The sequence below is a fragment of the Nasonia vitripennis genome, chromosome 4 (assembly GCF_009193385.2).
Source record: "Nasonia vitripennis strain AsymCx chromosome 4, Nvit_psr_1.1, whole genome shotgun sequence".
Lineage (NCBI taxonomy): Eukaryota > Metazoa > Arthropoda > Insecta > Hymenoptera > Pteromalidae > Nasonia > Nasonia vitripennis.
This window is the reverse complement of record NC_045760.1, coordinates 4,159,265-4,171,519: the sequence shown is the minus strand read 5'-3', so window position 1 is coordinate 4,171,519 and position 12,255 is coordinate 4,159,265. Positions and strand designations below refer to the sequence as shown.

The following is a 12,255-nucleotide window of genomic DNA, read 5'->3' as shown; positions in this document are numbered from 1 at the left end:
TCATCTCTCCGGGTCCAGCCAATCCGCGAGCCCGGCTCTCCGCAATGGCGTACGCTGTTCTAAGGGCGGCGCGGCCATCTTCCTCTCAGAATTTCGAAAATCTTTAGGTCTTCCAGCGGGCTCGCGAGAATTGCGCAGAAATACACGACATACCTGCGTACTACACATATATAGGTATACACTCATAATAATACTTATACCTATACGTATGGTGTTCGCGGACGGCTGGCGGCAGAGAAACACGCGCAAGCGCAGTGATGACCGACCGTTGGCTATACCGCGAACGGCGAACGAGACGCCACTCGTCGCGACGCGCACTGCTGACGAAACTAAGTAACGACAACGACCAGAGCGCGAGCGCTATATACGTATAATCTGTGACGCCCGAACGCAAGAGATCGCTGAGAAGTGTGCGTTCGCGACACGACGAGACGGACGTTGTGCGAGAGTGTCTCTCTGTGTGTGTGTGTGTGTGTGTGTGTGGCTGCGCGTGTGCGAATAAACGGGTGAACGACGAGGGCTGGCTAAGCTGGCTTCGCATGTAGGTAGTGTTGAAAGAGAGATAGAGCGAGAAAGACGAGTGAGAGAGAGAGAGCGCGGCGCACACAGGACGACTACAACGGCGACGACGAGGACCGACGCGGACGAGGACGGGATCGAGCTGGTGGGATAATTGTGTGTTTCTGTCGACGAGAGAAAGACGAACGAGTGTGAATTGTAAGCGAGTGAAAAAGAGAAGCCGAAGAGGCCAAGTGCGCAGCGGTACACCATCGGAGAGAGAAGAGGAGCGCGCGGCTAGTCCCGCCGCAGCTGCAAACACAGCAAGAGAGAGAGAGAGAGAGAGTGTGTGAGCATCCAGAGGGAGAAAGAGAGAGAGAGAGAGAGAGAGAGAGAGAAAAGGAGAAAGAGAAGAGAAAACGAGAGGGCCAAAACGGCCGCACTCCAGGAAGATCCGACCCGGACCGAGAGCAAGCACGCCACTCGCATGAAATTTAAGAGGAGACGAGCCTCTTGCAGCAGCGTGAACAGCAGGGCGGAAGGTCGCAGACCTCGGTGGGTACCTAATTTCATCTACTCTTCTCCACGGCACGACGCCGACGAATCTCTACGTGCGTGCGTGAGTCGGCGTGTGTGTATATGTGTGTTTGCAACTACGCCACCGCTGCTGCTTTTTTAATTCCGATCCTCCCTCTCCCCCTCCGCGCGACGTACATCGCATACACCTCTATGCAGCTCTCGGTACGGCCCTTTGTTGTGAGAAAGAGGCACCCGGTGACGGGGCTGTTGGCTCGTCGCTTCTCTCCTCGCGGCTCTTCTAGGTTATAAGACTGTGTCGTCTTCTCTCGTTTGGTATAGTGCTTCTCTCGCTGCGTGCTGCAGCGCTGATGCCCGCAAGTGCGAGAGTGCGTGATCTGCGGCGGAGGAACGCAAGTATATAACAGTGTGTTACCGAGGCGAACGCGTGTGTGCCCCAGTATTTCTTCGCGTATACTTTCTTTGACTGGTTTCCCCCTTTTTTCGACTCTCCGCGCAGGAGGTCGCGATTTTTTTTGAGTGAGAAAGAGCTAGAGAGAGAGTGAATGGGCATCACGAACCAACCGAGCTGTTGGATTTCTGAGAAAGTGAAGAAGTCGCTTTAAGGTTATGACTATGAAATTATCAGCGGCATCGCGCTAGACACTCGTCAACTTCGTCATCGCCTTCTTCTTCATCTTCTGCGTCGAAGGGAGCAGTTGAGAGAAAAGTGAGGTTATCCGCGCGTCATGCGTCGGTATAGGTGCATATAGTATATATTTGCGCCCCGGTGAACATGCACTGCTGCAGTGTGCTTTTATATGAGTGAACCTGAAAGAAAGAGGGAGAGAAAGAGAGAGAGAGAGAGAGAGAGAGTATGATAATGCAGAGAAGCGCGTTTTCTCATTTGGCGACGGCGAAGATAATGATGATCGGCTGTGGAAAACGTACAGCGGATGCGAGTGCGAGTGAGAGGGAGAGAGACAGTTATTGGCGATCGCCGATGAATGCGAGAGAAAGAGAGTGCTCGAGCTATGCGAGAGAAAGAGAGAAAAGAGTGTACGTCGAAAAGGCGAATAACGAGGAAGGAAAAGAGAGAAAGAGAAAGATCGGCGCTTCTCCTCCACGAATGTATATAAGTATACACACATGCACGCTGTGTGTATACTGCGTGAAAGAGCGAGTGAGAGAGCTGCAGAGAGAGGGGAAGGGGGACGAGGGAAAAACGATATGGAGAACGAGCGCGAGGAGGCGCGCGAGATGGCGACTGGTGTGTGCTGGCTGTGCGAGAAAAGAAGGAACGAAAATTGCTCGCGCCGCGCGGGAACCGCTGCCGAGTGACTTGGTGCGAATCTTGGTGAAGACTGCCCGGGTGAACCCACTGTAAAAACTTCGCTGGAGCCGAGCTTCCTTTTCCGCGAACTTTCGGCTGCCCGCACGAAAGTACCCTCACATCGTTGTCGTTGTCACTCGACTGGCTCGTGTATGTGTCTGTGTATAGGTGCGCCGCCGCCGACGACGACGACGAGGGACAGCGATCGCCGTAAGTCTTACGCTGGTTCATGACTCCGTAAACAAAGAATCCTGCTCATTTTGCCTGAGAATCATCCTCTAGAGTTGTTATTCGTGAAACACTACCTGAACCGCGGTGTTCTATGCCGGGAAGCGCCGCGCGCTCTGCATTGGAGTAACCGTGAGAGGGAGAGAGAGAGAAAGAGAGACAACAAGAATAGAGTTGGTTCCAATGCTTCGGAGCCGCGTTTTTTCCGGACCTCCTCGTCGAGAATCTATTGTACGGTCTTCCAAATGCTCTCATTTACCTACATTCCATAGTTACATTCGATACGACGGTAGCAAGACGGGAAACCGTGTCTCCGAACGACGTACGTCGAACTCTCCCTCTCTCCGTCTTTCTCTCTCTCTCTCTCTCTCTCTCTCTTTCTCTCTCTCTCTCTCTTTCTTTCTGTCTCGAGTCTCTGACAAATGTAGGTTAGGTCGAGGCGAACGGTCGCAGTGCGGTGACCCCTCTTTTCAGCGCGTGCTCCATCGGGCCACCCGCGCGAAAACGAATAACTGCATCCGGAAGCATCATTTCTTCATCCCGACTACGTTCGTCCTAAAGGTATGCCCTTTTCGGTTTCGGAGCTCGCCAGGAATTTCGGAGCACAGTTGCCGGCAGTCGCGACCTTCGCTCGTGGGAGAGAACGTGTGTTTTGCGTCGTTGCGCGCAATCACACGCGTGAGGGTCGGGCACGAAAATTTTCCAAAACCCTCGGTCTTACCTCTCTGTTGAACTCGCTCGAAGTGTGCATTGTGCAGCTGGGGCAACGTTCCTTTAATTCGGCCATCAGTTTGTGTGCGTTATCTGTCTGTTTTGTACGTAATTTGTACGTTGTTTTTCATGATGTGTTGTGCGCTGCTGTGAACGAGATTTTGTATGATTCGGTGTTGGATTGGAAAAAAAAGACTTGTAAAGTTGACCAGAGCGAATGCAGTCTGTTTGTGTTTGCATAAAACTTACTCAAAACTTCAGGAGTGCAGTGCTCTCATTTTCAATCTCAATTCACCCACTCAATATATATTAGGTTATGTTAATTAATGCAACAGAAGTTTTTCTATCGATTATTGCAATTGTTGAAATCAAAGTTTTTATGGTAGACATTAGTAACTAGTGAATATCACACTTATCAACCAATATGTTAAAAAATTTGTGTACCTGATGTTCTGTTTTTAATAAATGTGCTCAAATAATCATTTTTATGGCTTAACTTTTTTATGTGTATAATTAATTTGAGTTTGATACAAATTATAACATATTTCTAAGAAGATGGATTAAAGATTTTAAGATGAAAACAATATAAATATAAGTATTTTTAGAGCCTCATTATTTCTTAGTTTGAAAGATCTGCAAAGTATGAAAATATTTCATTATTGAAAACTGATCAGAAATTACTCTGATCTAAATTGAATGTGTGACAAGGTCTGATTAATAAGAAAATAATTGACTGTTGGATTTTTTTCAGTTTGTTTGTTTGAAAAAAAAGAATTGATTAGTGAAAATGGCAACTTTAGCTGAGCAAGCATCCAAGTTACTGGATTTTAACCAGAAGTTGGATATTACACTTCTCGACAATATAGTGGGATGTATGTACTCTGGAATAGGGGAACAACAGCGAGTGGCACAAGAAGTGTTGACTACACTCAAAGAACATCCAGAAGCATGGACACGAGTTGATACAATTTTAGAATTTTCACAGGTAGCTTTAAAAGAAAATCTGTTACAATCTAAACTGAAATATAGTTGCAAATATTAATATAATATTTATATTGTAGAATCAACAAACAAAATACTATGCTTTACAAATTCTGGAACAAGTTATAAAAACTCGATGGAAAGTATTGCCTCGAAATCAATGCGAGGGTATAAAGAAGTACATTGTGGGCTTGATCATAAAGACAAGCAGTGATCCTGAAACACTTGAGGCTTCCAAAGTTTATCTCAATAAATTAAATATGATTCTTGTTCAGGTACTTTAATACTTTTTTTGCTTTTTAACTTTTTAATAAAATGCTTGTTAAAACAATCTTTGGAAATTCATACTTTAGGTATTGAAAAGAGAGTGGCCAAGAAACTGGGAGTCATTCATTGGGGATATCGTGGGTGCCAGTAAAACAAATGAAAGCCTTTGTCAGAATAACATGGCTATTCTGAAGCTTTTATCAGAAGAAGTATTTGACTTCTCAAGTGGACAAATGACCCAAACAAAGGCAAAGCATTTAAAGGATACTATGTGTAGCGAGTTTTCACAAATCTTTCAACTGTGTCAATTTGTCATGGACAATTCACAAAACGTTCCACTTGTTGCTGTTACTTTGGAAACTCTTTTGAGATTTTTAAATTGGATTCCGCTTGGATACATATTTGAAACCAAGCTAATCACCACCTTGATATTTAAAGTGAGTTACTAAAATTTCTTTTTATATTTCAGTTTTATTTTAAAACTATCAATGATCTACTAATGTTTCTTTGCAGTTTCTTAATGTACCAATATTCAGAAATGTAACATTGAAGTGCTTGACTGAAATTGCTGCTGTAACTGTGCCGAACTATGATGACATGTTTGTTGTGTTATTCGTAAATACAATGCAACAGTTAGAACAGATGTTACCTCTGGAAACTAACATACGTGATGCATATGCAGTTGGTCAAGATCAAGAACAAAATTTCATCCAAAACCTTGCTATGTTCTTGTGCACTTATCTAAAAGAGCATGGACAGTTAGTGGAAAAGAAACAATTAAACGACACATTACTTAAAGCGCTACATTATCTTGTGTTGATTTCTGAGGTAGAAGAAGTAGAAATTTTCAAAATATGTCTGGAATATTGGAATGGACTTGCTTCCGATTTGTACAGAGAAAATCCATTCGTGCCGCCGATTTTGATAAATAAGAATATAGCTGTTCCACCAAGAAGACTGTTTTACACTCAAGTTTTGACAAAAGTGCGTTATATTATGATCAGTAGAATGGCAAAACCAGAAGAAGTGCTTGTTGTTGAAAATGAAAATGGTGAAGTTGTAAGAGAGTTTATGAAAGATACTGACTCTATTAATCTGTACAAAAACATGAGAGAAACTTTAGTATATCTTACTCATCTTGATTACGTTGATACTGAACGCGTCATGACTGAGAAACTACAAAACCAAGTGAATGGTACAGAATGGTCCTGGAAAAACCTTAACACCGTAAGTCCCATGACGTTTCAAAAAAATTAATATTAAAATATAAATAAAAAATGAGTAAAATTGAAAATATGTATTAAATTTTTTCAGTTATGCTGGGCAATAGGCAGTATTTCCGGTGCGATGCACGAAGAAGATGAAAAGAGGTTTTTAGTTACAGTTATCAAAGATTTACTTGGATTATGTGAACAGAAAAAGGGCAAAGATAATAAAGCTATTATTGCAAGTAACATTATGTATGTTGTTGGTCAGTACCCACGGTTTTTGAGAGCACATTGGAAGTTCTTGAAAACAGTTGTTAATAAACTTTTTGAGTTTATGCACGGTAAGCACGTATTTATACGCACGCATTTTTATTTTCATTTCATAATACTATTAAATATTTCATCACTCTAACAACAATCTTATAAATTGGTTTTATTAGAAACTCATGAGGGTGTGCAAGATATGGCTTGTGATACTTTTATTAAAATCGCCTTGAAATGTAGACGTCACTTTGTGACTGTACAACTTGGAGAGGCTATGCCTTTTATTGAAGAAATTTTGTCTACTATAAGCAGTATCATTTGTGATCTTCAAACGCAGCAGGTAATTTATAACTATCAAGAAATCATATTCACTTATAGTTCTAGTATTAAACTTATATGTAATAATAATACATTTTCACAATAGGTGCATACATTTTATGAAGCGGTAGGATACATGATCAATGCTCAAGTAGATGCAGTAATGCAAGAACATCTGATAGAAAAATATATGCTTCTGCCTAATCAAGTTTGGGATGACATAATAAGCCAGGCAGCAAAGGTATATTTAAATTTAAATCATCAGAGAATTAATATTATTTACCTAAATGTATCTAAAATTTTTTTGTTGATGTTGAATTATTAGAATGTCGAGGTACTAAAAGATCAAGAAGCTGTTAAACAGCTAGCCAGTATTCTCAAAACCAATGTTAGAGCGTGCAAAGCCCTTGGACATCCTTATGTGATGCAATTGGGAAGAATATATTTAGATATGTTAAACGTGTATAAGGTACGTTTTTTCGTATTCTTGATTAATTTTATTTTCAATAATTTTATATTTTATTTACTGACGATAATTTTAGGTAATGAGTGAAAACATTAGTGCTGCTATAGCTTTAAATGGAGAAATGGTCATGAAGCAGCCACTAATTAAGAGTATGAGGGTTGTCAAAAAGGAAACGCTTAAATTAATAGCTGATTGGATCAGCAGGTCTAATGATCCTCAAATGGTAAATTTAGCTTTGAATATATTTTAAAGTATTGATTATAATTCGTTAATACTAATGTCTTTTCATTCTTTAGGTTTTAGACAACTTTATACCACCGTTACTTGATGCTGTATTGATAGATTATCAAAAGACAAATATTCCGTGTGCCAGGGAGCCCGAAGTGCTCAGTGCAATGGCAACAATAGTGGATACACTTCAAGGTCATATCACCAGTGAAGTGCCCAAAATTTTCGATGCAGTTTTCAAGTGCACTCTTGACATGATTAACAAAGACTTTGAAGAGTTTCCAGAACACAGAACAAACTTTTTCTTGCTGTTACATGTAATTATAGGAGATTTTAAACTTGATAATAATGGATGTATAAAAATGACTAATGAATTTTTTTTTTTATGTAGGCTGTGAATGTACATTGTTTCCCTGCGTGTCTTTCGATACAACCAGTACAATTCAAATTGGTTCTTGATTCTGTGATCTGGGCCTTCAAACACACTATGAGGAATGTCGCAGATACTGGTTTACAAATTTTATATCAATTGTTTAGAAATATGGAAAAACATGAGGATGCTGCTCAAAGTTTTTATCAAACATACTTCACAGACATTCTTCAACATATATTTAGTGTTGTTACAGATACGTCACACACAGCTGGTGAGCTATTTTTTTATTTATCTATTTTCTTCTACTACTCGAAAAAAAGTTATATAAAAATAATTTCAAATATGTTTTTATTAGGTTTGACAATGCATGCAACCATTTTGGCATACATGTTCACTCTTGTTGAGTTGGGAAGAATCAAAGTGCCACTAGGACCTGTACCAGATAATACTTTGTACGTTCAAGAATTTGTGGCAAGGTTGCTGAAAGCAGCATTCCCTCACTTGACGGACAATCAAATTAAGATTACAGTCCAAGGTCTTTTTAACCTTGATCAAGATATTCCAGCTTTTAAGGAACACTTAAGAGATTTCCTTGTTCAAATTAGAGTAAGTAATGTTCTTTTGTGTGTCATAAAACTTTTCATAAATGCAAAATTACACTTATTATATGTATACAAAAAGTTTTTGGAATTATTTGTTTTTCTTGCGAGTAATTTATCTTTTATTATCAGGAATACACCGGGGAAGATGATTCTGATTTGTATTTGGAAGAACGAGAATCTGCCCTGCGGATGGCTCAGGAAGAAAAGAGGCGACAGCAGATGGCTGTGCCAGGAATTATTAATCCTCATGAAATGCCAGAGGAAATGCAGGACTGAACAATCCGCCAACATGCCCTTATCAATTTTTTCTGCACATCAGAACAAATGACGCTCTGCTGTAGGTACTATCGTTTTCCTTTGCCTACAACCAATCCTACCGCCACTATGAATACGCGAATCTACGACACAGGACACACGTTTATAAAAAGACAAGAAACTGAAAAAAATGCGACGAGTGTAAAATATAACTATTTGCCCCATGTTCAGAGGGTAAAACCAATAAACGCGATGACTGTTTGTTTATCTGTTATAGGATTTTAAAATTAAAAATGGAGTTTTTGTTGTGGGTAAAAATGTGAAATGCCTGCTTGGCGATTCTATTTCGTGTACTCGTACGGTTGACCAACGTTTCTAGTATTGAGATGCTAGTTTACAATGAATGCGTTAGGCGAACGAACATAATAAAATAATTAAGAGTCTAATGTTATTCTGTGAGACTATGAAGATGTTGAGAATTTGTATGAGTGGAAGAGATAATTTGACTGTTTGGTAACAAAATATGTCAAGTCCCTCAATTATGACATAAAGCAGCTTTAATGTTGAACTTTTTGTTATTAAATAAACACCACTCTGCAATGCCGAAGTAAAACGTGACAAGTGCAACAGCCAAATAGCACATTTTTTTCTTGATAAATGTTAGGGATTAATCGATGATAAATGTATCGAGCCGAGAGTGATTTTTGAATGTGTAAACGTGAGTGCAAACAACAGATAAGTAAGAACAACCTAGTACGTCAAATTGGATCGCCGTAGCAGGATTTTAAGCGATATAAATGTGCTAGACGAATATGTGTGTTTTTATCCGAGTGAAGTTGTATTATAATATTAATATTACAGTTACTTATATAAACTGCGAGTCTTGTATTGGCACTTTGTAAATTAAAAACCAACAAATGATTGCAATTTATTGCTGGTGTTTTGAGGAATCCTCTTACCCACGTTCGATAAATAGTAAAATGCTGTTACAAGGCCTTCAGCATGGAGAAGTACAATTTTTTTAAATACACTTAGTTGCTATAAAAGCATTTCATTTTTCACTCATATAACTCACGAGTTTCAAGAAAGTAGCCTAATGTTATGATTTCTTAAGATAAAACCTTTAAACTGAGTTGTGTGCCACTGTTACAAAATAATGCTTGAATTTATACGCGTAAATCTGGGACCATTACGTCGCTCAGTCTATGTTATTACTTGAAAAAGAGTATAATACCTTCTTCACTCAAGGAAGAGCATACGTAATTGTTTTTGCATTTTAACCTGAAGAAAGTTAAATTAAAAATTTTGAAAAATCAAGAATTATTTATTTTTCGTCTTTTGTTTACTTAACCAGCTGCTAAATATTTCAAATAATGAATGAATAAATAAATAAATATAGAGATATATAATTCACGTTAATTTATATTTTTTCATGCAATTGGTTTGTACAAAAAAACAATGTGTGTAAAAATTCATAAGAAAACTGGTTTTTCAAAATTTTATGTTTGTATCTTAGTCAATTTATTTTCTAATTCAAATGTGCATCGCTGGCGTACGCGTTTGAGGAAACAACCTTAAAGAAAAATAAACTGCAAAGTGACAAAAAGCAACTGAGATCCAAATGATTTTTGGAGAAAAAGAGCGAAAGAGAGGGTGAGCGAGCAAGAGAGCATGAGCAGAACGTGTTTTCGAATGAACATTATTGAGTGGGTTAAAGTCTGTAGGTAGACAGGAATCTAGAAATATTTTCTACAAATAAACACGTGAATCCTTTTTATAAAGTCATAGAAAATAATAACGTGAAGTAAGTACCCTTAATGGATATCGCGTCGTCGTAGAGCTCTATAAGTCGTATGAGTTGTATCAATAATAAAAGGATAAAAATGAAAAAAAAAATAATGAAGAAATTCAATCAACGAAAATATTGCAACAATTCGTTAATCGATGACAAACTGAGAGTTGTAGAGATGTAGAAGAGAAAACGAACGGACACGAGAGAAATAAGTGCGTGTGAGATATGAGCGAAAGGTATAAAAGTTAACAAAAAGATGATATTGTAAATGCGATTCACATGTATGAGACGTTAAATGTAAAAGAATTGCGACTACACATAGGGTAATTGTAAAAAATGTTTTTTGGAAAAATAAATGTGATATCATAAATTTGTAAACAAGCTGTCCAATGTATAAGTAAAAGAATGTGAATGGGGCATCATTTATACTATATACAAAAAGCATCATATAGGCAATACTTCTTTTACATTCTCGATTATTACACCACAATTGTAAGGAGTTAAAAATCAAGTTGCGTCACACTTCCAAGTGCTGGGCTTTTGGCGAGGGTTCGAATATATAAGATCTTTTAGAGATCGATCATTCAAAAAGGGTATTTACTGCCGATATTATATCTTTTGTGGTGAGTGGAACTTGAATATTAGAAGTTTACGTATGTCTCTACAAGATAAGTGTAAGGCAACAGATGAAGAAAAATAAAAATAACGATGAACATATAAAATAATGATAAAAATGCAAATGACACATGGATTTGTGAATGATGCGAGAGAACGAGTGCACGTAAATTGTACGATCCGCGGGATCTGCACACGTGGCCACTGGCGATACTTCCGGCTGGAGCTTTTGGAGCCATTACCATGCGTACCATGCGTCCCAAGACACTCTGGCCGTTGTGTCCCATCGCGGGCAGCAACCGTCGAGGAAGAGCGAAGAAAAAAAAGAGAAATCTTTTAATATCGGATGTGCGTCACTTTTTGATATGAAGCTGTATTTATTTGCAAATTAATACAACTATTATCGATAACTAATAAGTTTTACAATTTTTTGTCTCGTTCTTCGCGCGTTCTTATTCTATATCTCTGAAGCTGTAATCGTAAAGATCGTTGTTATATTCCAGCCCTTAGAATGTTCCAGACATATATTCTTCCCGATATTGTTTGAATATTCCAGGCGTTCGAATACCTCGAATATCTGAAATTCTAAAGTGTGTTTTGTAGCAGCACTTTAAGTTTACTCGTATAAAAGTATATAACTCATAGATTAGTCTTCTTTGTTACATTATTATTGATATTTTTTGTACTCTCTATTTTTACTCTGAGAGACATAGCACTCGAGATTGTTTTAAAACTTACCTGATATTCTTCATTTTATTCATCATATTTTTTTTTGTCATTTTTAGTCTCCTTTTTATAACACAATGCTTTAAAGAAATTCAGAGTGTCTATCCCATCAATATCAGATTATAAGTAAATACGAAATCGTATAGCATTATAAGGCTTTGCCGAATTTTTGAACGTGGTTCAGTTTCTTTTTCCCTCACTAGAAAATCTCAGCACTGTAAAGAAATATAAAAGCGGATAATCTACTTCGACGTTGGATGTATAAATGAGCACCATTGAAGATCTGCTATGAAGATGCAGTTATACTTATCCAGTTTCAGCACTCAAAATAAAAACTAAGAAGAGACGTTCGATATCACTGACTGTTTTATGCAGTGTAAAGGAAGTTTTAAAAGGAAGAAAAAAAAACTAAATAAGTAATCGATGTCAGAAAGTAGATTTCACAAAAAAAAAAAATCAGAGCAAACAAGCGGCAGTAGACTATTAAAAAAGTCGAGGATCGTGTGATAGTACGTAGTTGTGGTTTAATAGAGTACGTCACGTCGTCTGTCTGGGTGTGTGGATGTTTTAAATGAAACAAAGCGTTCTATCAGTTATTCATTATAACGACAAAGTAATGTAAAGAGTTTAATAATAATTACTAATAAAATATAAAATATCGCTACATGCATTTCGCAATATTTATTTACTGCCTCTATCTAATTCAGTTACTATGCTTATCCAATTTGCCGATTTACTGCGCATTGGCACCTATACTTACTTTTGAAAAAAAAATATTTGTTCGAAACCTTTTATTTGAATTTTAAATGCCATCAACCAGAAGTAACAACGTGAGTTTTTTTTCCGCGGGAACCGATTTAAGCCGGCTGCATTG

At 38.3% G+C, this 12,255-nt stretch overlaps 1 protein-coding gene across 5 annotated transcripts; it reads left to right on the top strand.

Annotated features, from left to right (window-relative positions):
* Positions 1-272: 272 nt before the first annotated feature.
* Positions 273-10,418, top strand: LOC100113768 (exportin-1). Of its 5 annotated transcripts, none has more exons than XM_008213087.4 (14): positions 273-1,053; positions 4,038-4,271; positions 4,348-4,542; positions 4,621-4,971; positions 5,048-5,761; positions 5,849-6,083; positions 6,183-6,346; positions 6,431-6,565; positions 6,650-6,793; positions 6,867-7,013; positions 7,087-7,335; positions 7,410-7,662; positions 7,747-7,997; positions 8,123-10,418. In XM_008213087.4, the coding sequence occupies exons 2-14, from the start codon at positions 4,074-4,076 to the stop codon at positions 8,267-8,269; spliced, it is 3,183 nt and encodes a 1,060-aa protein (XP_008211309.1). In that variant the 5' UTR covers positions 273-1,053; positions 4,038-4,073; the 3' UTR covers positions 8,270-10,418. The 5 variants fall into 5 exon arrangements, with proteins under 5 accessions (XP_008211309.1, XP_016840362.1, XP_032454831.1 ...); XM_016984873.3 differs by lacking the exon at positions 273-1,053 and adding an exon at positions 1,070-1,744; XM_032598940.1 differs by lacking the exon at positions 273-1,053 and adding an exon at positions 1,252-1,431.
* The last annotated feature ends 1,837 nt before the right edge of the window (positions 10,419-12,255 follow it).